General features: G+C 49.4%; 3 protein-coding genes across 4 annotated transcripts; 2 read left to right on the forward strand and 1 right to left on the reverse strand.

The window, feature by feature from the left end:
* Window positions 1–7,293: 7,293 nt before the first annotated feature.
* On the reverse strand, window positions 7,294–11,498 carry alas1 (aminolevulinate, delta-, synthase 1). The gene is made up of 11 exons (XM_086149673.1): window positions 11,316–11,498; window positions 10,185–10,418; window positions 9,919–10,101; window positions 9,697–9,837; window positions 9,340–9,559; window positions 8,986–9,170; window positions 8,709–8,888; window positions 8,474–8,638; window positions 7,958–8,226; window positions 7,716–7,878; window positions 7,294–7,594 (listed from the first exon to the last, which is right to left on the reverse strand). The coding sequence occupies exons 2-11, from the start codon at window positions 10,390–10,392 to the stop codon at window positions 7,434–7,436; spliced, it is 1,875 nt and encodes a 624-aa protein (XP_086005799.1). The 5' UTR covers window positions 10,393–10,418; window positions 11,316–11,498; the 3' UTR covers window positions 7,294–7,433.
* Window positions 11,499–16,700: 5,202 nt separating this feature from the next.
* Window positions 16,701–21,798, forward strand: LOC147232681 (uncharacterized). 2 transcript variants are annotated; one of them, XM_086149674.1, is made up of 5 exons: window positions 16,701–16,849; window positions 17,525–17,585; window positions 17,697–17,827; window positions 19,608–19,850; window positions 20,177–21,798. In XM_086149674.1, exons 1-5 carry the CDS (start codon window positions 16,783–16,785, stop codon window positions 20,359–20,361), a joined length of 687 nt encoding a protein of 228 aa, XP_086005800.1. In that variant the 5' UTR covers window positions 16,701–16,782; the 3' UTR covers window positions 20,362–21,798. The 2 variants fall into 2 exon arrangements, with proteins under 2 accessions (XP_086005800.1, XP_086005801.1); XM_086149675.1 differs by having other exon boundaries at window positions 16,719–16,849; window positions 17,561–17,585.
* Window positions 21,799–22,116: 318 nt separating this feature from the next.
* Window positions 22,117–23,699, forward strand: LOC147232682 (protein shisa-5-like). The gene is made up of 5 exons (XM_086148824.1): window positions 22,117–22,413; window positions 22,512–22,668; window positions 22,989–23,143; window positions 23,239–23,376; window positions 23,461–23,699. Exons 1-5 carry the CDS (start codon window positions 22,251–22,253, stop codon window positions 23,550–23,552), a joined length of 705 nt encoding a protein of 234 aa, XP_086004950.1. The 5' UTR covers window positions 22,117–22,250; the 3' UTR covers window positions 23,553–23,699.
* The last annotated feature ends 1,739 nt before the right edge of the window (window positions 23,700–25,438 follow it).

Here is a 25,438-nt window from a genome sequence, read left to right on the forward strand (position 1 = left end):
TGCATTATTGGACTCTGAAGATGCATTGAAAACCATCAGGGCATCCATGGATGGTCAAACGTTCCCCATCCTCAGACCAGAAACAGTTGCGGCTCATTGAATTGGAGGGTGAATCATTGTATTTCTTGATTTGTGGCCCTGTGAAAACCCTGCTTCTCACCCCGCTGACATCAGGGATCAAGAACAGAACCCCACCCAACCCCCACAGCAACAAAACGCTTAAAGAATAATTGAATAAGGTGTCACCACATAGCAGAAACCTAAAGAAGTGACTCATGTAACGCTAATGTACAGCTATTCTGTCAACACATTCTTTCAGATCAATTCCTGAAACCTGTTTCCATCACATCAGCTGCCCATGAGAACATACCGGTTGAGACATTTAAAAATTACAGTCCACCACGTGTATATTACACACACACACACATAGCGGCAGTCATCACATTGGTTAACAGGAATCATTGCTTGTTTGCGTTCAGATGCCGGCAAATGAACAAATTTAGTGGAAGGAAGGAGGAAGAACGATAGATAGGGGAACTGCATTCCTCGTGCATGCCGGTGAGAAAACTTGTTTTTTATGTGTGTGTGTGTGTGTGTGTGTGTGTGTGCGCAAGATTGTCAACACCCTTGGAGTTTTTTTTGTTTGTTCATGAAAGGTTTGCACAGCTCCGGGTCATTTCGTGACTTCTCATTGTGAAGGAAGAGTCTCCAGGAAGTGTCTCTTCCAGGAATTGACCGTGCACGCACGCACACACACTCAAACAGGCAGCTTCCTCGACGGCAGGTTTTTCCTTGTTGTTTGTTATTCTTTAATCGGCTCCTTAGGTCCAGCGAGCTCACGTTTCCACGCCACCGTCGTGCACTCGAGTGTGCACAGGTGTGCACGGGTGTCGGCGTTAGATCCTCCAAACCACCAGAGTGGTCCAGCTGTTCCTCCCACAGAATCAGAGATATGGAAGTTTGTTGGGGTTGGTGGGTCTACGTCTGGATGACACCTGGATGACAGGGTGAATGAGTGTGTGTGTGTCTATATGCGTGGATGACAGGGTGAATGGGTGTGTGTGTATATGTGTGGATGACAGAGTGAATGTGTGTGTGTGTCTATATGTGTGGATGACAGTGTGAATGGGTGTGTGTCTACAGCGCTGTCTCAGAAAATTAAAATATTGTGATAAAGTTCTATATCTTCTGTAACGCAATTACAAAAACGAAAATGTCATACAGTCTGGATTCATTACAAATCAACTGAAATATTGCAAGCCTTTTATTATTTTATTATTGCTGATAATGGCTTACATCTTTAGAAAAGTCAAAAATCCTATCTCAAAATATTAGTATATCATGAAAAAGTAAATTTTGTTTTTTTAATTGCTTTACAGAAGATAAAGTACTTTATCACAATATTCTAATTTTCTGAGACAGTCTTGTATATGTGTGGATGACAGGGTGAATGATTGTATCTCTCTGCATGTTGAATGATAGGGTGAATAGTTATATGTATCAATAGAGTGAATGGGTGTAGATGATGTGTGAATGAAAGGGTGAATGTTGCATGTCTATATGACATCTAAATGAATGGGTGAATATTTGTGACACTGTGATTGGTCCAGGATAAACCCTGCCTCTCGCCCAATCACAGCTGGGATAGACTCCATGAATGAATGAATGGAAACTCTGGTTAGACAACATTTATTGTACACTGTGTCTGCCGGTCCCCGCTGGGTCTCCACCTGACCTTCTCTCAAGGTATGGCCGCCGGTCCGAACGGCCCATGGTAATTACTTGTTCTCCTCTTTAAATCTTTAAATCCAGGCGTTAGTCCTGACGTGAAGAACCTGTTCAAGAACAATCTTATGTCGTGTCGTCACGCGGTCGCCGCTCCGAGTCACCCAGCGGGCGACTCCTGGTTTACACAACGGCGGGGACTTTTTCCTCTCCAGAAGTCCGTTGTTTGCCAACAGAAGGTTTTGCGGCCACGTCAAAGTTCTCGGCAAATCACACAACGTTGAGAAATGCCATTTGTTCTTCGCATGGACGTACGGCACCCGCCCTGCGGCGGGAAGCCGCGTCAAAATGGTTTGCATTTAGTTCCTCAAATGCGACCGCCTCTGGTTTCGCAGGAGGTTTCCAGGCCAGAATGCCCAGATCCTCATTTACTTCTCTACTCTACATCCAAAAGCAGCAGGAGCCATTTCAGCATGAAGGCAGTTCTGCACTCCTACCTGAGCAGACCTTCAACGCCCGGATCGGGATCTGGACTCAAACCCAGAACCTGGTGTATCTGCAGGGGGGGAACCTGGAGCAGATTTCACCAGAGGAGACGGTTGTTGTGGGTTCACTCTGTGTGGTCCTCCATGTTCTCCAGGCTCGGAGAACATGGAGGACCAGGCAGAAGAGCCACGTCTTGGCTCTTCTGCCTGGAGAGGGTCCAAGTGTGTGTGTGTGAGTGTGTGTGTGAGTGTGTGTGTGTGTGTGTGTGAACACTCTGAAGCGGGAGATGATGAAAGGAGCGACCTCGGACCGTCCGCTGGCCTTTAACCCGCACTTTTATCAACTGACTGGATGGGAGAGCGCACGCACACACACACACATACACAAACACACAACTTATCAGACGTATTGATCGGGGCAATGTAACCAATAAAACACAGCGAGGAGCCAATGGCGTCTGCAGGTATGTTTGGCGAGGCCCACTCCCCCCCATGGGGGCTGAACGCGCAACAGCGCCCCCCGCAGGCCAGCACTGGAACTGCATGGGGTCTGCTTTGAGTCACGGCTTCAGAAATGGAAAGAGGTTCTCAGGCTTCCACTCCACCGCTGCAGCTTCTGCTCAGCTTCTGGAATTGCTTGCAAATGGAACCTGGGAGGGGGTGATGAAGTTTCCGATGTGTCTGCTCGTTCCCCGCAGGGATGTCAGACTGCTTTTTCCGGAAAGGAATTTCCCGCCGACGTGAAATAAGACAAATTCCAGCTGTTGTTCCTCGACGTCAGAGACGTCAGAGCTGCCGGCGGTAGATGGAGAAGAAGGTCCCTGGTCACAATTCCAACAGGGGGCTTTCTGTGTGGATTCTCCATGTTCTCCCACTGTCCAAACATATACAGGTTCAGTGGAGACCCTGACAAGCGAATGACAGGGTGAATGGTCGTATGTCTCTATAGGAAGTAGGAATAAGCGGGTGAATTTATAGGAGAAGAAGAAAGTGTGTGATATATGATGTGTGAATCAGTGAGTGTAGGTCTCTATAGGAAGAATGAATGAAAGGGTGAATGTCTACATGACACGTGAAGGAGTGAGTGCAGAGGTTGTTGGTTCCCACGAGTGAGTGAATGTTGTTTATGTTTTAACGCGTAAATGAGAGGGTGAATGGTTGCATGACGTAGATGAGGGGTTGAATTGTGTGTCTAGAGGAGAAGAAGAGAGTGTGATGTATATATAGTGTGAATGGGTGAGTGAATGTGTCTACATGACATGAGAATGAGAGGGAAAATGCTGGAGATGGATCCATCTTCTCATCCAATCAGAGCTGGGATAGGCTGCGGCACGCCGGTGACCATGAGTGCAGGACAAGCGGAGTAGAAAATGGATGAATGAGTGAATGAATGATTGCATTTATCAACTGAATGACTGCAGGATGAAGTGGTTGCTGGTTTCGTCCCCAGGATGCCGGAGGACAGAAGCCAGCTGAGGTCACTGAGTACGTACGTGTTTCCAGGCCGACATTGCCGGTGAGCAGAAGTGTTTCCAACCACGGACAGAGGAGGTAGAAGGCCAGGGAGGAGGAGGAACGTCCACCCATGGAGGCTCCTGGCCCTTTCACTCTTCATGTGCTTTCCAAGTGGAGGCTCCTGTGCTCCTCTGAAGCTCCGGCCTTTTTGACGTCGGAGCTGCACCTCGGTGCAGAAGGTCAGGAGGTGTTTGTCTTTGTGTCCCTCAGCCAGGCGGCGGGGGGGAGGGAACGACACGCACAATTACACAACAAGCAGCGCAACAACCGCCTGCCGACGCCAGGGTCCTTCATTCCGAGGTCACTCCCGGTCCCTTTGTAATACAGTGATCCCTCGCTATAACGCGGTTTACTTTTCACGGTTTCGCTACTCCACGGATTTGCATTGTGCATTGTGTTCTGCATTCTGATTGGCTAAAAACTCACTCTGCTTCTTCTCTACCTGTGCGTCAATAACGTTGCAGTTTAATTTATACACATATGTAAAACAGCTTGCCAAATTTACATTACGTACGTGTAAATTCTCTTGCAATTTCGAGTTTCTCTAAAACCCAAAATGTTGACAAAACGCTCTGGACCAACAAAAGCAGGGCCCAAAAGGCAGCGGAAGATGCTATCTATTGCAGATAAAGTTAAACTTCTGGACATGCTAAGGGAAGGTAAAAGCTATGCGGCTGTAGGTCGGCATTGCGGAATCAACGAATCTTCCGTTCGTTCCATGAAGAAGGAAGAAAAAAAACATAAGGACGACAGCAGCAATGTATAATAGAGTATTTAATTGTATAATAATTGTAAAAAAAAATACAGGTTTCTACTTCACGGATTTTGCCCATCACGGGTTCGCCCCCGCGAAAATCAAGGGTATACTGTACTCTGCTTTAATACGCTTCTGTCCTGCCGCAGTTATACTACATAAGTAGTAACTTAGGAGATACAAAGGTAACTAAGTAACTCCCTACTGTCAGTAATGTAGCTGCATGTACAGCATGTTTGTTAGCAACGAGAAAAAAGCCGGAGGTCACAATACTCAATGCACTATACCATACTATACTATGAATGCTCTTCCATAGACGTGCAGCTTCCTGACGAGCTTATTTCTTCTTGGGATTTCAGTTTTTGATTTTTAAAGGATGGTGCCCGCGGCATTCCTCGCTGTGCCCGGGTCACGTGATCCCATCCGAGAGGTTTTGCGTGACAGGGCAAGCGGCAGCCGGCCGGCCTTCGCCGCTCACGCGCTCACATTCCTGGAGGCCCCAAGGACCTCTTTTATCTGCAGCGGCGGCGGCACACGATAACAAGTTCAATGCCGGCGCTAGCGGAGGACTTGCAGCGCTTGCCACCTCGACGGTGTGTGTGTGTGTGTGTGTGTATATGAGGGTCAATCATTTGGGATGAGGCTCCTAATAAAGGAGGCAGTGTGTCCCGAGCCCAGCTGCAGCCAGAGCCCATACAGAGAATGCTTTCAAAGATCTAATCTTTCATACCTGACCATCATGCACACATACACACACACACACACACACGTGTGAGGTGTGTGTATGATCAGCTGTTGACCTAGTTAGAATACTTCTAATTTGTTTACCTATAAACCAGAAGTGAAAGAGGAGGAAGAAGATGACCAAGTGACCTTTCTGGAGCAGAAAGTGCCCTGACACCTTTGTAGTCATGGCAACCGGTCGCATGTGTGTGTTTGCTGCATTCCAAGTCAAACACACACACAAACAGGCCGAGGATCAGTTGCAGGCTTATCGATCTCCTTACTTCTGAATGATTCTGCTAAGGCTGAAGGTCTGACAGCGGAGGAGGACACACTCTGATTACACACACACACATACACCAAACAAACAAACACATACATCTTAGACAATGGTTTGTCAAAGTGCCCAAAGGTCGATTTTATAACGCAAGCAGAAAATCAAATATTATTTACAGAAGAACTGCTCCCTGAGTTCTCTCCATTTTCTCCCTCCTTGGCTCTCAAAGATCTCCAGCCTAGGTTCCTCTTAATGTTCTCCGTGTGTTCTTCTCCATCATCTCCTTCCTGGATTCAGTCAACAGGTTTTTGTTTGGGAATAAGAAGGTGAACGGTTGAGGGTCTCTATGTGATTGACAGCTGACCTGTCTGGGTTAAGCCCCGCCTCTTGTCTCAAGGTCATCTTGGATCGTCTGTAAGACGGTCATGACCTTATGAGCAGGATAAATGTTGCAGATTATGAATGAATGAGTAAATAAGCACACACACACACACACACACACACACACACACACACACACGTGCGACCTTCTCACGCATGGATCCTAAACTCTCAATAGAGCATTCCAGTTCAATCACAAGCTCTGCCAACATATCTGTATGTGTGTGTGTGTGTGTGTGTGTGTGTGTGTGTGTGTGTGTGTGTGTGTGTGTGTGTGTGTAACTGCATTGTGAGAAGCTCCCTCTTCACACAAAGCATGGGTGACGTGGTTCTCGCTGGCCTGGTTGGATTCACTCCAGCTGTGGCCTATTGTCCTGTTTCAGGATCTTCTGAGAAACCTGTTTGTTCTACATTTTCACACAACAACACACACACACACACACACACACACACACACACATATGCACGCACACACTCATACACACACATGCACACACTTGATTTAAGTATGTCACCAAGAGTTGATAAAAGGTCACGCACAAATACTTCTTCCCCATTGTGTGTTTGGATGTTTGTGTTCCACTGTGTGTGCTTTGCAGTGTGTGTCTTATTGTGTGTGTGTGTGTGTGTGTGGTTTGTGTGTTTATGGGTTCAGAAATGTGTGTTCATTAGTTTGTATCTGCTTGTTTTGTGGAGTGTGTTCAGCAGTGTGTATCTGTGTTTGTGAATGTGTGTTTGTGTGCTCTGCAGTGTGTGTCTGTGCTCTCAGCTGTGTGTGTATATATGTTCAGTAATGTGTGTTTTGAAGTATGCGTCTTGTGTGTTTGACAGTTTGTGTCTTTTGTGTTTCGCAGTGAGTCTGTTCAGCAGTGTGTGTCTTGGTGATCAATAGTGTGTTTTGCATTGTGTGCTTAGCAATTTGTATTCATCAATTTATGTCTGTTTTGCACATTGTGTTTGTTCAGCAGTGTATGTTTGGCAGGTGCGTCTGTGTTTCACAATGTGTGTCAGTCCAGCTGTGTGTGTGTGTGTGTGTGTGTGTTTGGCAATGTGGTTTGAGGCTTGTGTCACTGTGTCCAGTGGTTTGTCTGTGTGTGTTTGCCAATGTGTATTCAGTGGTGTGTGATCTGCAGTGTGGCTGTGTTCGGCAATGTGTGTGTGTCACTGTATGTGTGTTTTGGCAGTCTGTGTTCCACTGCTGGAATGAGGGTTCTTCACCGACGTTTACATTTGTCATCTTCCTCAGGACCCATGGGTCAGGATGGTCTCGGCTTGCTGTTTTCCTAAAGGACACCTTCTCCTCTCCTGGAGAATGTTGCTAATTCTGAACTCCCCCCCCACCCCCCCCACTCCAGGAGGAGCTCACACAGGTCCTTCACTGAAGGTGGTGGAGAAGTTCCTTCTCCAAGCAATGAATCTCAAGAATACCAAGGTTCAATCACCTCTTCTCCTTTATTTTCAGCATATAGAAGATTTTTAACATAGAATACTTTAGATCGTACATGTAGAATAAGATACGTTGGTGTGACGGTGACAGGGCTGGGGGTCTGGCGGTCTGGAGAGGGGGTCGGGGTTACGCCCGGGCGGAGATGGGGTGGCTGAGGCCGCTGAAGTAGGACTTCTCCCGGTCGCTCATCAGCTCCAGGTGCAGTGGCTGCTGGCAGATGGTGCACTCGGCTGAGGAGTGGGATCTCAGCGGCAGGCCCACCTCCTTCCACGAGTGGACCAGCCTCTCTGCAGGCCAGGAGAAGAAGAAGACAAAGAAGAAGAAGAAGAGGGCGGTCAGTCGCTGCCCTTCTGACATCCCTAGGAGCTACACTAGCTGGCCAAGGGCAAAAGAAGCCGATTTCCTCACCGACAAAATACTTCATCATCTCTGGGCTGTGGTGGGGCGTCGGGGCGATGCGCAGGAGCTCGTCGCCGCGGGCGACGGTGGGGTAGTTGATGGCCTGCACGTAGACGTTGTGGCGGCTCATCATGATGTCGCACACCTCTGTGTTCTTTTCGGCGTCCGACACCTGGCGGAGGAGGGGGACGGTTAGAACGGGGGCTCCCGGAAGTCGGAGGTCACCCGGGGGTCGGGAACAGAGAAGCTACCCGGACGGGGATGATGTGGCTGGGGCAGTTGACCACCGGCAGCCCGGCGTCCATCAGCATTTGGCGAAGCAGCTTGACGTTGCGCTGGTGTTTGCGGCGCAGGGTGCGGCCCTCCTCGCCCTTCAGCACCTGGATGGACTGCCGGGCCCCGGCCAGCAGCATCGGCGGCAGCGAGGTAGTGAAGATGAAGCCGGCGGCGTAAGACCGGACCGTGTCCACCAGGGCGGAGGTGCTGGCGATGTAGCCTCCCACACAGCCAAAGGCCTTGCCTGGAAAGAGACGCGGGTGGTGAAGGTGTGGTTGCAGAAGATTGGACAGGGGGGGCGCAATTCAATCGTCGAGCGCCGGGCCCGCCGTCGCCTAGCAACAGCAGAGAGGCTAAGGGGTATCGAGTGACGGGACGCGAGGTCCGAGGACAGAAGAGGAGATCATCTCCGCCCTTCTCCTGACCTCAGAGCTACTCCGCAACCTGCTGCCGTGCAGGAGTGAATGGGAAGGTAGGAGTGATCTGCTAACCCAGAGTTCCCGAGATGATGTCCATCTTGTGCATGATGCCGTCGCGGTCGCCAATGCCGCCGCCCCTGGCGCCGTAGAGGCCGACAGCGTGCACCTCGTCCACGAACGTGATGGCGCCGAATTCATGCGCCACGTCACACATCTCCTCCAGCGGGCACACGGCACCTGTCGCAGGAGAGAGACGCTCAGACGGATTCCAGAGGAGCCGTGAAGGAACCCAAGGAAAGCAACTCACCATCCATGGAGTGGACCGTCTCGAAGGCCACAATCTTGGGCTTGGAGGGGTCGCCCTTCTGCAGCTGCTCCCGGAGGTGGGCCACATCGTTGTGGCGGAAAATGAACTTCTTGGCGCCACTGTTCCTGATGCCCTGGATCATGGAGGCATGGTTGCCCGCGTCCGAGTAGATCTCACAACCTGCAACACATCAGCACGGAGTCTCAGAGGGGGCTGAGCGGAGGTTTGACAGTGGTGAGGGAAATTTGTCGTGGGCAGTCGGTCTGCTGTGAAGTACCAGGCAGCATCTTGGCGAGGGTGAAGAGGGTGGAGTCGTTGGCGACGAAGCAGGAGGTGAAAAGCAACGCTGCGTCCTTTTTGTGCAGGTCAGCCAGCTCGTGCTCCAGGTCCACGTGGAACTTGCTGGTCCCAGAGATGTTCCGTGTGCCGCCCGCTCCCGAGCCATGCTTTCGTAAAGTGTCCCTGGAGACACAAAACACCAGCGGGTCACGACCAGCACAAAGACGGCCTCCCGGGGTGTCAGGTGTTCAGTGACATCACGGAACATCTGACTAATGTTTACCTAAGATCTGGAACTCTTGGCGTAAGCAAGACAAGGAGGAGGCAATATTTACTTTACATGTAAACTCACATAATGGTCTGTACGACCCGAGGGTGTCGACTCATGCCCAGGTAGTCGTTGCTGCACCACACAGACACCTCCCGCTTTTCCTCCAGGGAGCCTGTGAAGTCATCGGCCATGGGGAACTCGCTGGCCAGGCGGTTGACCGTCTTGAAGACGCGGTATGTGTGGTCGCTCTTCTTCTCCTCGATCTTCTTCTCAAAGAAATCGTCGTAGTGGAAGCGGGTCACTGCGAGGAAGAGGAAGGCACCACTTGCTCAACGCTAGCTTGACAACAGGCGGGTTAGGCAACTCGGCCCAGTGGCGGACATCCGGCTTCACTTCTTCTCGGCTGGCAATTCAGCCTGAATGTTCAAAAGGTAGTACCTGGCAAGTTTTCCTGCAGCAGGTGGGACACCATCTTAGGCCGCTGCTTCAGGAGGCTCTTCATGAGGTTAGTGTGGTCCAGTCCACTTCCCTTGGTGGAGCTGGCCAGGGACGGTTCTTTTAGCTGGCTGGGGGAAACCTCTGAAGAACAAACAGACAGTGATGGGCGGGTCAACGGAGGAGCCGGTAATAAGAGCGTCATAACTCCTGAACGGCTCTTACCTTTCTGCACGGTGCGGACCTCCTGAACATCCTCCTGGAACTCCATGCCAACCTGCCGCACCACGCTGCTGTTTTTCTGGCCCATCTCAGCGGCCAGGAAGGGGCATTTTGAGGCAACGGCCTGGCCAGAGGCGGGCGGAGGGTGGCCAGCGGGCAGCTTGTTCTCAGCCTTTGACTTAAGGGCTGAAAGCAGATAGAGACGCCAGTTAGGAGCGTTAATAAGTCGTTAATAAGGGACACGACCAGATGTTTGACGAGATGGTCACCTTCAACAACAGGCACGGGCGTCTCAGTCTTCTGCTGAGAGGAGGATGAGCAGAGGGCACGTGCCAGCGAGGGGGCCATGGGCTTTGAGGCCAACTCCATCAGGAGCGGGCACTTCTGGGCGTAGACGACCAGAGAGTTCCTGGGCTGCTGCATGAAGGTCTGGGGCACGCGGGCCAGGAACGGACAGCGACGCACAATCACATCCATGGTCGTCGTGGCGATTGTCACGCGCTCTGAACAGGAAGAGAAAAAGAAATGAGCTTTGGTCTGTTTAAGCTGTCCTTGGGAGACCGGTTACACAGCTTCCAGAGAGCACACTAGAAAGCATAAAGGAACTTTTAGAAGGAAAAGAAAGAACACAGATCAGCTGAGGGTCACGGCCAAGAGTAGAACTTCAGCGATGTGGATGTAAAAGAAGCCATCTTGTTATTATTATGGTATAAATGGCAGTTTAAACTGATTTACCTCAATAACATAGGGCTTCACTGTGAATAAATACACGACTGGATCATAATTATTGACATTTTTGTAGTACAGGCTCAAAGGTGTCTTTTACAAATTTTAAATCTTCTGATTTAATACCAACCAGGTGTTTCTCTGACTTGATCCCGAGGATTATTTGAATATAAACACTCATCTCTGGTGAGGTCAAGTCTAATCAGGCCCTGGATCTTAGATCGGGATTTTCAAGACTTTAGCGCATTCCTCGACGGCAGCCCCCGCCCCCACTTTCCACCCTTCCACCCCTCCCTGGAGGCCCACACATGGTTGTTTCCCCTCTTGGAGAAAAACACCAGAACCGGTTGGTTTCGCCTCTCCGTCTCCCGGAGAGGGACGTGAGTCGCCGGCTACTCTCGATGGGAGACCCGGCCCTTTAATTAGCCATATGCAGTCTTTTAGGGGCGACGAGCCCCGGCGGCTTCACGACATCATTAAATAAGCACTTAAATACGAATTGTTCTGGCTTTTAAATTCGATGTTCAAGTGCATTGAAATATTGATGTCTAAATACGAATAGCCGGTCGTGATCCTCTGCTTGTTGACCTAGCTTAAGTTAAGCTAGCATTAGCTAAGCGGCTATCGGCTTCCGTGAAGCGTCGAATAGGAAGTGAAGAAAAAAAACAACTTACCTTTTAAAATAGAATAAATTTCTCGCCTGGGAAAAAAGAATAAACTTTTTTGTCTTGAAGTCTGGAAGAAGACGAGAAGCTGACTCCAAGCCTTTAACCGTGACGGAAGGAGGAGAGCGAGAGTAAGAGGCTGAGAGATGTGATAACGGTGTCGTTATCCTGCACTGAGGACGAACGAAAAGGACGTGGAGGCGGCAGCACTTATAACAGCTTATGTCACGCGGAAGTATCGCGAGAAAAGACGAGAGCGGCACAAGTCAATACGGCGTGACTCATGCATGACGACACACACACACACACACACACACACACACACACACACACACACACACACACACACACACACACACGCACACGCACACGCACACACATATACGCGCGCGCGCACGCACACACGCACACACAGACACACACAGACACATTCCTAATGGTAATTTCCGCAAAGGAGATTGCGAGGAATCGAAGTTTACAGGATGTTTGAGTGTTTTAAGCTTCCAGACATGTGTAATGAAAGTTAAGATAAGATTAACTTTATTACAATACAGGGGAAAAATAGTGTGCAATTGATAATAAAAGAATTGACAAATGTGCGAATGAGTTGGAGTTATTTACACTAGAATACAAAATAAATGCATCGTGTCGGGAATTGTTATTGAACAGCAGGTGAACCTTGAACAGGGTGGGGGTAGTAAACATAGAATGGTAGCGTGTAGGCTGTCATGGAGGATGTAGAAATATAAACATTGTACAGGGGAGAATAGTGGTGGTGGTGGTGGTAGTTGGTGGACGGTGATGTGACCCTGACGGGTGACCTTCCCAACCCGGGTTCCATCTCCCCTCTAGGGGTGGATTTGGCGCTTGACACTGTTGGGAAGCAGCTCCAGTCATGCAATTCAGAGGATCGAGGCAGGAAATGGCGGTGAGATGAGATGAGATGAGAACAACTTTATTTATCCCGAAGGAAATTGTTGTGCCAGAGTTTCAAGTAAAAAACATAACAGTAATAGATAATAGTATAAAGGAGGAAGAATAAGATTACAATGAAATATGAATTTTCTTAACTGTTAACTGTAACTACAAAGATTGAAGATTGATTGTGTCAATCTTCACTATAATCACTATAATGTCACTATAATCTGCGTAAACTATGCAACCCATTTTCTCCAAGTCTATGAGTGATTCATATACTTTATTCATTTTCAATAGGAAAATGATACACTCTCACAGTGAATAAATGCTTATAAACACACAGAACGAGATTACTAATTGATCTACAAGATATATGTATTCAAGATTCATAGCATTTAGTGTCACCTGCACGACCTGTACGGCGTAGAAACGTGTTTCCCTGTTCAGTGAAATTTCTGCTTTGCCGTCTGCAGTGCATTTGGATACGTATTGATAAGAAATGATAATGGAAGCATCATAATAAATATGGTAAGAAATATGAATATGAACAGTGTGCATATACATATACCTGTTCTGTAAGTAAGTTATCTATGTCATTATTTATACAAATATATGAATATAATCCTATTCTGTATGAAGCCTATGCATTTCATTCTGTATGTGTGTATACATATTTTATATCAATTTTTATTTTTATCACCATTTTGATACGTTTTTGTTTTTGTAACTGTTTTGCATAGACACACTGTCAGTATAAATAAATAAGACAACACACACATGTTGAATGACATGGATAACTTATTGAATATGTATATATATATATATATATATATATATATATATTCATATTCTGTAATTTCACTGTCCATCTCATTATGTGTGTATATGGATATTTTTTTCTGTACTAATTTCAAATACTATTTGGATACGATTCTGTTTGCGGTATTTAGTTACTGTTATCTCTACCTTCATATCACAACAGCATAGCTGTTGCAACAAATTAATTTCCTTATTGGATAGATAGAGTCAATTTGTATTATTTATAGTAGTGTTTATTTATTTATAGTTGTGCTCCAGGGCCTAGACAAGGTGGGGCAACTTGAATGTGCTGAAAGGCCAACATCCACATTTTAGCAGTGACAAATAGACATGGTTTAAATATCTTTGTTCGGCTTGCAAACTATGACAGTCATCTGTCTGGTCCAGTTAAGCGAGCTCCGCACTGAGACAATGTTTTTGGTAAAGCAGAAACTTCCAGAAACAGCCTCGGGTTGTGAGGTGAAGGTATTGCAGCAAAATCAGCTTAAGTTAGACTGAGATGGTTTGGAACGAGAAGGGACGGAGAAGATCTGGGTAGTAGGGTGCTGAGGCTGGAGGAGCTTGGATAGATCAATCATTGAGGTTACAGTAAAATCCATCCTGCTACCGTATTCTATAACATATCCTGACGTTTTTATGCCTTTAAATCCACTTCATTTTCTCACAAGGTGAGAAACGTCTTCTCCATTCCTCTGTACGTCTAGTTCAGGTGGAGAAATTGACAAAAAAAAGCTGACTTTGACTAATCCATGCCCTTTGATGACAACACATGGATATATCCAACTAAATGACCCCCCAGAAATGGATAATTCTTGAAATCTTCTTGTCGTAGCAACGACAGAACTGAAGAAGCCTCTCAGAAGAGGGGTGAAAAGTCTTCGAGTGAAGAAATTCAAAACCAGTTGCCACGACAAAAATTTCTCAAACCAGAATTCACCATGACATGGAGGACTGAGAACCTCCACAAACACCCCCAGAAATGAATTCGTCTTCGGACCCAAAGCGCAAGAAAACGAATTCAATATCTACTCCCATCCTTAAACATACACAGCCTGGTGCCCTATGTTATAGACGGAGCGGAAACACATTGCACAACCACGATCAAACGCCGTAAGAATGTATATATGCATGCTCCGTTTGCACAAGAACGCTCACAAAACACGCCTTTGGTACCCTTCAAAGCAACCGGTGCTACAATATGTATGTAAACTTAAGGAGTAAACAGTTTGACCCTGACATCTGTTTTTATTTTGAGCAGATGTTTCTCTCCTGCACACTTCACCTTGCAGCCTGTGTGTGCCTGAGCCTCTCTCTGTCCGCTCTGGTTATGGAGTCTTGCTGCCCTCTGCAGGAGCTGGACGTTATTGTCTCCAGGACCAGGAGCGGTTTGGCCTCCTGCTTCTGTCCTGGATCAAAAACAAGAGGATATCGACCATAGATCATCGAGCTACAGGAAACTATTTTCTTCATTTGAGAAGTGCCCCCATCCTGCAGCAGACTTCTTGACTTATTAATGACGTCGATTGATCAGGACCTTGGTAATCAGCTGATCTGCCCCCCCCCAGGGAGATGAAAGACACGGCGTTTAAGCAGGTTATTGTCCTCAAAACGGCTATTCTTGATTTTTATACGAGGCTCGACTTGAAGCCTCTCTCCCCAAGCTGTTTTTCTTGAAACTCTGTTGATCATTGTGTGTGGAAGATGCATCGAAGCGGGTCAGGTTGTAAATAGGAAGTGAGAAGAAGACCAAGAGTGATCAGACGCTGCTCTGTGTTGAATTCACGTTTGAAACACTTTGATTTCCACACAGTGAGGTTGTGTTAAACTGTGTTACTGGCAGTAACAGAAGCTCTGAGGACGGCAAGATCCGAAGGACTATCATCTGTCCTCATCCTACTAGACTTATCAGCTGCCTTTGACACAGTCAACCATAGAATTCTCCTCAAGATACTCACATCCATGGGAATCACTGGTGCCGTCCACTCCTGGTTCCACTCCTACCTCTCTGGCCGCTCCTTCAAGGTGTCATGGCAAGGGAAATTATCTTCAACTCTCACCCTCACCACCGGGGTACCCCAAGGATCAGTGCTGGGGCCCCTTCCCTTCGCAATGTACACCACCTCACTAGGAAATGTCATTAGAACACATGGTTTCCCCTATCACTGCTATGCCGACGACACACAGTTGCACCTGTCCTTCCACCCAGATGATGCCACGGTTTCGACTCGCATCACAGCCTGCCTCTCCGAACTATCATCATGGATGAAAGAACACCACCTACAGTTGAACTTGTCCAAGACTGAACTTCTGGTGATCCCAGCCAAAGAGACAATTCATCACAACATCAGCCTCAAGTTGGGCCCTACCACAGTGGTCCCTAACAAAGTTGCAAAAAACCTCGGCGTCATGATCGACGATCAGCTGTCATTCTCCAACCATATTACTTCAACTGCCCGGACCTGCAGATTTGTGCTGTGCAACATTCAGAAAATCAGACCCTACCTGACCCAACAGTCGGCACAGCTATTGGTTCAGGCCATGGTCATCTCCTGCCTGGACTACTGCAATTCCCTCCTAGCTGGACTACTTGCTTGTGCAATAAAACCACTGCAGATGGTACAGAATGCTGCAGCACGGTTGGTATTCACTCAACCCAAAAGGGCTCACGTTACACCTCTGTTCATCCAGTTGCACTGGCTACCAGTAGCTGCCAGGATCAAGCACGAGGCCCTGACCCTGGCATTCAAAACCACCTCAGGAACAGGTCCAGCATATCTGACCAAAATGATAAGACCTTATGTTCCCGGCAGAGAGCTGCGTTCCTCTAATACAAACCTATTAGCAGTACCTTTTGCTCGCTCTAAGCGATCTCAGGCAAAACTGTTCTCAGTTCTACTATTTCAGTGGTGGAACAAACTCCCAGAAGCAACAAGACTAGCATCATCTCTCTCAACCTTCAAGAAACAGGTAAAAACGTTTCTCTTTCAGGACTTTTTACTGCGCTGATGCCCCAGATCAGGTTGGCAGCAAGTTAGGCTATGCAGTGTGTGTCTGTCCGAAAAAAAAAAAAACCTCACTAACCCAAGCTTACTGTTCTGTATATTTCCTGTGCATCGTGTATTTGCAAGAGTATTTGCAGTCCCTATGTCCTCTATTGTAAGTCGCTTTGGATAAAAGCGTCTGCCAAATGCAATGTAATGTAATGGAATGGAATGGAGAGTGTTTTGTGGACCCACACCCACAACCACCCTTCTCCAGACGGATCTCTGTGGGAATCAGGTCAATGGGTTTACAAGTCACACGGTAACATCTTGTGAAACCTACTGCACAACCTTTTTTGTCATGAACTTTGAAAAGCGCAGCAGCAAAAGCCGTCACTCGCAACAAAACCTCCGCATTGACCTCTTTGGCCCTAACAAATGTCCACGCTTTCAATCCGGTGACTTCCCATTCAGTCTCCACGACTTCCCGCACAACATCCGTGGGCGGAACCGCAGCCAGGAAAGATAAGAATGAATTAATTCCTATGGGAGTGGATTCCGAAAACGAAGATAACTTACTCTAACCGGTTTCCACAGATCGAAACCGTATGTTTCGGCGTTGAGTCCTTGTAGGTTTATCGCGCACGGCGCAGAGTGAGACAGCTTCGTTTTAATAGACGATCTCTGCCGGAGCCGCCGATAGACGGCGGAACGTCTTGTCTGTTCCCAGGTCTGAAGCAGAGCGCCGCGCAGGAAACATGACGCAAACTACGTCCGCCGCTGTTGTGTTCGCATTTTGTGTGATTCTGGGCCCGAGTGTGTCGGGTGAGTTTGACTCTCGGAATCTCTCATCTATTCTCCCTACTTTTACTCTCACCAGCTAAACCGCCGGGGGGTTTCGGAGCGAAAGCCACGCTACGTCGTGTTAACGGAGTGATGCTATGTGATGCTAGCTTTGCTAGCCGAACCCCTGGTGGTTGTTGACGCGACAGCGAGGTTTAGTGGCCGGAGGGGTTTAACCGGGTATCGTAGTCGGTTTGGGTCGATTACACTCCTCCCGGTTTTAACAACAATTGATCATTTGATATTTGACCTTACTCTCAGCCGCAGAAGTGGGTGCAAATCAGGATTGATTCGCTGCTAGCACGGCTAATTATCAGGGTAGCTACAGCTAGCTTAAACCTCAGGCTAGGAACGCACAGCATATAGTCGGATGTTTATAAAAATTACTACAAGTGGCAATCTTGACAAGTCGGCGGTCCATTTGATTCAATCGATATTGAATCGATTAACCGAGTGTGTGGGAGCGGGCCTTAAATAAAGAAGTACAACGTTGTGTCACGTTGTCAGTCGAAGCTAAATCCTCAATGTCTTGCAGGGGAAGTTACTTTGTCGAAGATTGTCATAGCTTCTGCTTCACCTCAGACTTTTTAGAGCTGTTTTTTTGTCAGAGGGAGCTTTTACTCTCAGCCCTGCTCATCCTCTCTCCTCTGTCTCAAGTAAAAGCCTACAACGATGACTGTGACTCCTTCCCAGACTGCCTGGAGGATCTGTGCTGCAGGTCTGATGTTCTCTCTTGCTGTTAGTCTCTTGCAACAAGGACTAAATTTCAAACTCACAGTTTTTCCGAGTGTTTTCACCCGCACTAATGCTGTTTTTCTCTCCCTTTTAGTGATTCATACATGGCCACGAGAACGCCCCTCATCTTGGGCATCACCGGCTTCATTGTGGTCGTGCTTATCTTCATCTGCTGCTGCGTCTGTCCCTGCTGCTGCCTGTACAGGATGTGCCGCCGTCCGCAACGTGAGTAGTCCCGACGCACATGCGGCTTCTGCTAAGAGCGCGATCCGGATCGAGAGACCAAGCCATTAATTTGAGGTTTGTTCGTCGCCGCTTGAAATGGCACAGTTGTTGCTTCGTGGAACAGAGTGAGAAGTCAAGACACCTGCTGCGGTTCATCGGGCTTCCTGTGTAACACTTGGTATCTTTTCCTGCCTCTGAGATCAGCACTCACATCTGACTGATGGTCTGACTGCCTGTGTTGAGCAACCCCCTTTCTTTTTGTAGGAACTTTTTGCTGCCTTTGGACCTTTTCAGGATGTTTCTCTGTGCATTTTGACAGCAGAGAGAAACCACTAACTCGAACTGTTTTAGCTCGTACTCCGAGGCAGGGTCGTTTTTCGTCTCCATGCGAATGCATAATGCACCTCACATGTAAATTTTAATGGCCTGAACATGCCAGATCTCGTCTGATCTCAGAAGCTAAGCTGGGTTGGGCCTGGTTAGTCCTTGGATGGGAGAATATACGGTGCTGTGAGCTTTTTTGGGGGTCTTTGAAATCCAACATTCCTGGTTAGATTCTTGTTACCTCCTAGTGTGTCGAAGTGTTGTTGAGCAAGACACTGAACCCATAACTGCTCCCCTGGTGCTGGTGGACAGCAGGCCACTTATGCTTCATCCATGTCAATCGCAGAGAACAAATCTCCCCATGAGGGATTAATAAAGGATAAACTATTATTAATTGCTACTAAATGGAGTGACCAAGAGGTCCAAGCTCTTCTGGCCTGCTAGGCCTCAGGAGTTTCCATGTCTTGCAGGGGAACATCTACATTATAACCAGAATAAGTCGGGAGTTAGCTAATGGCTTACAGGGCTCTTCACACAGAGAAGCTGTCCAGGGAGAAGAAAGCATCTGATAGTCCACGGTTGTTATTCCATGAACGCTGTGGTAGCTTCACCTTCATGTTGTCCATGTCGCCTTCTTCCTCCTTTTCTTCTGTGTACTTATTTATTTATTTATTTGAGTGTGGCGCATAAGGCGCACGTAGCAGATGCTAGCGTCACACCGGCCCCTCACCGCCTGTGTGAAAACAGCTAACACATTCCCTTGGAGGCGGAGGCTGGTTCCTGGAACAGAATCCCAGCTGCACATTTCTCAGAACTTCCTTGTCCGAAAGTGGTTTTTTGAAACATGGGGAACATCCGTCCTCATCACGTAGGCGTTTCAAATGATCCCTTTTCTGAGGACGGCTGCTCTCCCCCTCTGTTCTCCTACTGGTGGAAAATGCCTGACGTCCCCGGGCGTTGTGAGTGTGCGTAAGATGTTTCTATTACTGCGCGCTCCGGCCTGCCGCGTCGGCGTCTGGAATGCAAGCTTCCTGCCTCGGCTTGATTTCCACATCCAGCCACGTCGGCGCTCCGCCCACGGGTGACTCAACGTTCTCCCGGAAGAACCCGGGACCACGTCACGCGCACTGCTGGATATGTGCATGATGACACAGCCTGGAAGACACACATTCCCCCTTTCTCAGAGAAATACATCTGCTCTGCTTAACAAACTTCCAAATGTTTTGAATTCCTGCGTCTGGTTTGTGCATGACTCTTTGCGTCGGCCTGCAAAGGTCAATAAACTGTTTACGCGAGATGGGGCCAGATGACTTCACCTGGACGGGGGCACGTTTCTCCTCTCTGGCACTGCTGTTTTGATTTGAAACAAGGATTTCTGATAAGGCGGGAAAAGCCAAGGTTTGTTTTGGCTTGTTGTGTTTATCGCCTTGTTTTTTTCCCTTTTCCCTCCTCGCAGCCGTCATCGCGACCACCACCCACACCACAGTGGTGACCCGCACCCCCCAGCGGTACCCCCAGCAGCCCGTGGCCTCGCCGTCCCACCAGTACCAGCCGGGCCCGTACCCGGCCTACCAGCCAGTGCCAGTCCAGCCGAGCTTCGCTGCCCAGCCCGTGCCGCAGGGCTATGGAACTCAGGCCCCGTCCGCCGTGCCTTACCCGTCTTTCATGCCGGGACCACCGCCGTCATATCAGGAAGCCAGTGAGTACCGGGCGGGGGCCGGTTTATGTAACGGTGCCAGACAACGGCCTCCTCTGTTTGGAGGAGGTTGACCTGTGACTGCAACGTCTGATTCCTAAAAATACCAGCGCCGTCACGCCCCGGAGGCAGACCCTTCCAGGAATGTGTTCCCATTTGTAAAGACCGAAATAATCCTCGGACGTCTTTTTAGTCGAGACGTCGGGGGCGAACGTGCTATTATTGTGTCAGGAATAGTCACGGAAGCGCGTGGTTGCTGTCGAAGCGTCTGCGGCGGAGTCCAGCTAACAGATTCGAGCTAACCCCTTTTTCTTTTCCCTCCCTCGCAGTCGGCCCTGTCGTCCCCCCCGGCGCCGCCCCTTACAGCCAAGCAGCCTTCGCCCCGCACCAGCCCGCCTACCCCCTGAACCCCCCCGCCCAGCCGCAGGCCAACGCCCCCCCCGCCCAGCCGGACTACCTGGCTCAGCCGGCGTACAACCCGGATTTTGTCGGCATGCCGACTAAGACGGGCTAGCGGGCCGGGTCCTTTTTTTTTCGCCGCGCTCGTGAAGTGGCGGAAGCAGAGCAAGGCATTTTCGGAAGGTCGCCCGATCTGGAAACCTGCAGAGAACCCCCTCCCAGACCCCACGGCGTCCGGATGGCTCGGACCCAAAGCTTTCTCTGATCCTCCTACGATTCCAGCACGTGGCTAGGAAGTCAGAGTTCACCCTCGCCACCCACACCCTGCTCCTGACGCTTCTCCGTGCTCTCCGCCTCCTCCAGCCTCCTGCCGGGTGGGGTCGGGTTGTGCTTCCGAATGGTTTGCGGGCACCGTCGCTGAGATGCTTCCTGTTTTCCCGCTTTGGATTGTGCGCGCAAGCTAACGAGGACGCTAACCACTGTCAACCCCCGGCAGAGGAAGGGTGGATGTCATGTCGAGGAGGAGGGCGTCTCCTATCAACCTCGTTTCAAAAAGGGAATGTTGACTTCTGCACATCAGAGACTGAGGTGGGGATTCTGTCCCCCAGTGCTCCCTCTCATTTCACCATCGAGTTTTTTTTAGATTGCATATATCTGTTGGGATGAATGAATGTCTGACTGAGCCAGAGGGGACTGTTTCAAACCCTAAGCATTTACAGAATGCAAGAAACAGTTGTGCCTTTTGAGACGAGATTGCTGTTACTTAGCTGCGTTCACCTTCATCTCCGTCTCCACTTCCTGCCCAGTTGTGTGTGTGTGTGTGTCTGTGTGTGTGTGTTTGTGTGATCTCTCAGCTGCAGCGCCATCTTTTCCAAGCCCTCCTTTGTTACAGCCGGCGCTGTTCGCACCATTCCTCTTACTTCCTGTTTCCGATTGCTAGCAGCTAGCCAAGGCCGCAGCTAGCCGCTAGGTTGTTAGCCGAGGCTCAGACGAGCTCCATCCTTCGGATCTGGATCTTTCCGCTGATTCCAAACTACTTGAAAACCACTCGAGCCCAGAGCCTCCCTCCCTGGCTCTGTTTACTCTCCTCCTCCTCCAACAGAGGGCGCCGCCGTGACCAGGCTGGTCCACCTCTGGTTCGTCTCACCCCCGAGGACCTCCCCTCCTCCGGCCCAAGACTAGTATCTCCTCTGGGTTCACAGCCATGCTCGCTCTCCGTTGAAGCTCCCGTGATGTAGAATGGAGATCCTCTGGACAAAGTTGTTTGATTTAAAAACCCGCCGTCCGCTCACCAACCTTCTCTCCCCGGTGTGAGCAGCGTCAGTGTTTACACCACAAAACACAAGCAGTCATCTCTTGACTTTTTTTTTTTTTTTTGGCCTGTTTTTTATTTGTGTGCGTCTTTCCCTCAAGAAGCGAGGTCAAATCATGTAATGTAAAACCTGAGTGGATTCTAATCTTGTTGTTGTCATAGCGCAGGCTGGATCTTCCTGCTGCTGCAGACGTTACCAACTTCCTTTTATTGAGTTTTAAATAAAAGAGAAAAAAAACAGTGTTGTTGTTTACTTCTTCATTTTCAGGAAAAACCCTGCAGGTTTTAGATAGGGGTGATAGATTGCTGTTTGTGACTTATTTGCTTTTAAAGCTATTTTTTCCTCTGAATGGGGTTTGCCTGCAGCCAGCCAAACAGCGCCCCCGTGTGGTCACTGCCACATTCTTTTACTGGTTGGGTGAGAAATTGGAAAATCCCATTATGAAATGATCTCTCAAACGCCTCTTCTCCAAAGCTCTTGTTTTTTCAGGAGGTCCTTTGAGCAATGGCGAGTGCAAGTTTGGTTCCCACCTGGGCCTCCGAACCAAACCAGGCGCGAAGGCGTCGCTTGGATGAACTCAGGTCACGTGTAGTTGTACAGTAAATCATCTTGAGTTTTATAGGTTTTTTTTTTTAAAAGATATTTTAGGCTTATACAGTGGGTGTGTTTGTCTGGTTTCCCGATTTGTGGAATGCTGCCGGGCGACTCGCTCCGGGGGCGGGATGGTTTGGGAGCGCCGTCGTCGACGCGCCTCATCTTCCTCGTCGCTGTCGCCATGGCGGTCGCGGGATCGGATGTGTCTCTCGGGGTGGCGTGGATGGCGTGCGTGGTCCTGCTGCTGCCCGGAGTGGTGGGTGAGTGTCCCGGGTGTCTTCGGCGGTTTCCTTTCAGCGTCTGTCAGAAGTGAAAAGGCCTTCCTCGATGGCGAGTTCTTCCTCCCGTCTTCTCCCAGGCGACCGCTGCACCGGCTACCATGGCAACGATGGCGTCCCCAGGTCGCGGCAGGACTGCGGAATGGAGCTCTGCTGCGCGGACTGCAACCTCAGACACTGCTGTGTCCAGCGGGACAACCTGTTCAGCCAGGAGAGTCACAGCTGTGAAGAAGACAGGTGAAACACACACACACACACACAGCATTCAGTAGCAGATCCCCTGATGGTCTTGAGCTCATAATCACTGGTGTTTCAACCTCAATCACCTCATAGTCCGGTCCTCCTGGGTTCTGGGTCTAAGTGGGTTCTTTCTGTGTGGAGTCTCCATGTTCTCCAACCTACGTTCTCTCCAGGTTCCTCGTCTCCTTCCCGCAGGTTCATCGAGGGCCGTAGCTGTGAATGAGAGGGTGAACATTTGTTCGTGTCTGGTGGTCCAGACAGTGAATGAATGAATGAATGTTCTCTCTGTGACCCCCCGACCCCGTCCCATCCTCCAGGCCCCGCTTTGAGAAAAGCCGCCTCCCCTTCGTCCTGAGCAGCATCCTGGGCTCGGTGCTGCCCGTCTCCAGCTGCGTGACCCTCATCATCTGCTGCGTGGCCCCCTGCTGCCTGTGCTACAAGAAGTGCGGTCGAGGGCGGCGGCGGCAGGAAGGTAAGATGGCCGTTGTTCTGGCACCGACCTTTAGAATGGCTAGCCGCTAGTCGAAGCTAGCTGAACGAGGCGCTGTCCGCGCTCCGCTCTGACAGGCACCGCCATGGTCATCCAAATGCTGCCGCAGCCGGGCTCCACCCCCGAGCACCTGGCCTACCAATCCGTGCCCGTCCAGCCCGCCCTCCCCGGGTTCTACCCGCCCATGGCTCCGCCCCCGTCCTACCTGGAAGCCGGTGAGTCCCTCCTCGCACGACAGCGTTTCCACCCGTTGATTTAGCCGAAGGTGCCGATCTGTGGTCTGTGATTGGTGTTTGCAGTGAGTCCTGCCTCCTCGCCGCCGCCGCCACCGCCGTACTGGGACGGAACCACACAGCCGCCATACAACCCCTCCTACGTCGCAGGCCCCTGAGTCGCAGATGCCACGTTACCACAAGGCGACGGAGGGTCACGTTGTCACAGATACGCTTTTTAACCGTTCCCCTCGGCACTTTGGGTGTTTTTGTTTTCCTTAAAAGGTGAAGATGCCTCTGCTGGGTTTCAATCCGGCAGCTTTTATTTTCTTGTGTGTGCCTTTAATATAAAAGCCCCCCAAAAAAAAAGACTTATCTTCTTTTAATAATTTATCCTTTATAATTTATCCTTAACCAGGGGAGCAGTTAGGGGTTCAGTATCTTGAGACCTGAATCGAACCAGGAATGTTCGATGCCAAAGACGATCGCTCGACGGTAGTTGTTGTTGTTTCTTTGATATTCACTCTAAGTTACTGTTAAGTCAGATTTTATTTCTATAGATTTTGTTTTCACCTGGGAGATGAGAGGAGGGAGAAGGAAAACAGGCACAGGCTCTAATGATCTATGACCGCTAATTCCAGTGGTGCTAACGGCTACATGCTAATAGCTGAGACAATCCGAGGGACTCAGGAGAAGATCTAGATCACCATCATGTACTGATGATGGGACAGGAGTGCAGCCAGGAGAGGCGCATCGTAGGATGTCCATCAAAAGAGTAAGCCTATGGCGGCATGGCTAAAGAGGAGGCTAACGCTAACCATAAGCTTTCGCAAAGAGGAAGGTTTGAAGACTGTTCTTGGCCACGTTGGAGATCTGAAGATGATTCCACAAGAAGGGGAACTGGGGGAAGAGAACGCTTCGGCTCCTGGTACTGCTTCTAGAGACTCCAGGACCTCCAAGATCTTCCCTGGGTGGTGGGGTTCTAAGAGTTCTCTGGGAGGTGATGGACCTGGGCCATTCCAAGGTTTATGGACAAGGAGAAGGAACTGCGCAAGCCGATTCTGGTGCAAGAATATCCCACCCAGAACGACCCTGGGTGGATCCCAAATGCAGAAGTTGGGAAAAGAAACATCCATACAGGGATCCATGTGTCCACAGCGCCCTCTGCTGGCAGCGCCCAATACTGCAGTCCACGCCACTAGATGTCGCCCCCCACTTGCTTTTTTTGAACAGGAGCTGGTCAACTGAGTGCAAAACGAGTTTTTCAGACGTAAAGTCACAAGAGAAATATAGAAATGTAGAAGTATCACAGGTATTTGGAGTTGACTATGCTCCAGGAGAGGGCTCAAGGGCAAGATGTTGGGGTTGAGAACGTCAAAGAGCGCAGATACTGCGTCCACGTCAGCCAACCTGCAGGTGAATATACGGAAAGTGCAGAGGTCCGACTTTTTCTTCTGGTTTCCCACACATCCGTCACAAACTCACGTTATACATGCATGTTTTTTATAGAATCTAAATGAAGCTGCTGCGAAGTAGTAGCCTGAGTGAGAGAACCCGGCTCCTTGGTGACCCAACCACCCCACCTCCTTCTGGGAATGTGAGTGTTTTAATACCTTGAGTGGAAGTGTTCTCATCAAATCCCATAATAACCTTCCCCTGCTCCTCCTTCCAGCTCCCATGAATCAATACAGTAATAGTGCTGACTGAGGCTATCTCTGTCACGGCGCGGTGGTGAAGAAACAGGAAATAGGCTCCGCCCTCCTGCGTTCCTGCGCTCTAAAACAAGTGCTCTCCTTGAAGTGCTGCCCGGACTGCAGATGAGCCAGTAGTCCCGCGGGCCGCCGGTGTCCTGGACGTTACGGCAGATAACGGCTGCCGCGGGGTGTCTCTCCCCTTCCTCCAGATCTTTTCTCTCCTCTGACCCCCCCTACCACCACCCCAAAAAAAAAAAACAAAAACAAAAAAACTCTTACGGTACTTCATTCCATTTAAAGGATGTCTTCCCTGGACTCCTGCCCAAACGCCCATTTGTATGCTTTTGCCGTTTTCTGGACCACATCTGGTC

Source organism: Fistularia commersonii, chromosome 7 (assembly GCF_037954325.1).
Source record: "Fistularia commersonii isolate RoL2024-O1a breed Wild chromosome 7, RoL_Fcom_v1.0, whole genome shotgun sequence".
Taxonomy (NCBI): Eukaryota; Metazoa; Chordata; class Actinopteri; order Syngnathiformes; family Fistulariidae; genus Fistularia; species Fistularia commersonii.

Coding starts and splice junctions, on each gene's coding strand:
- LOC147232681 (XM_086149674.1), top strand. CDS start 16,783: ATGACGCAAACTACGTCCGCCGCTGTTGTGTTCGCATTTTGTGTGATT. Junction 16,850..17,524: donor TCTGGGCCCGAGTGTGTCGG/GTGAGTTTGACT, acceptor CTCTGTCTCAAG/TAAAAGCCTACAACGATGAC. Junction 17,586..17,696: donor CTGGAGGATCTGTGCTGCAG/GTCTGATGTTCT, acceptor TCTCCCTTTTAG/TGATTCATACATGGCCACGA.
- LOC147232682 (XM_086148824.1), top strand. CDS start 22,251: ATGCTGCCGGGCGACTCGCTCCGGGGGCGGGATGGTTTGGGAGCGCCG. Junction 22,414..22,511: donor GCTGCTGCCCGGAGTGGTGG/GTGAGTGTCCCG, acceptor GTCTTCTCCCAG/GCGACCGCTGCACCGGCTAC. Junction 22,669..22,988: donor CACAGCTGTGAAGAAGACAG/GTGAAACACACA, acceptor CCCATCCTCCAG/GCCCCGCTTTGAGAAAAGCC.
- alas1 (XM_086149673.1), bottom strand. CDS start 10,392: ATGGATGTGATTGTGCGTCGCTGTCCGTTCCTGGCCCGCGTGCCCCAG. Junction 8,227..8,473: donor CATCATCTCGGGAACTCTGG/GTTAGCAGATCA, acceptor GTCTCTTTCCAG/GCAAGGCCTTTGGCTGTGTG. Junction 7,595..7,715: donor GATGATGAAGTATTTTGTCG/GTGAGGAAATCG, acceptor CCTGGCCTGCAG/AGAGGCTGGTCCACTCGTGG.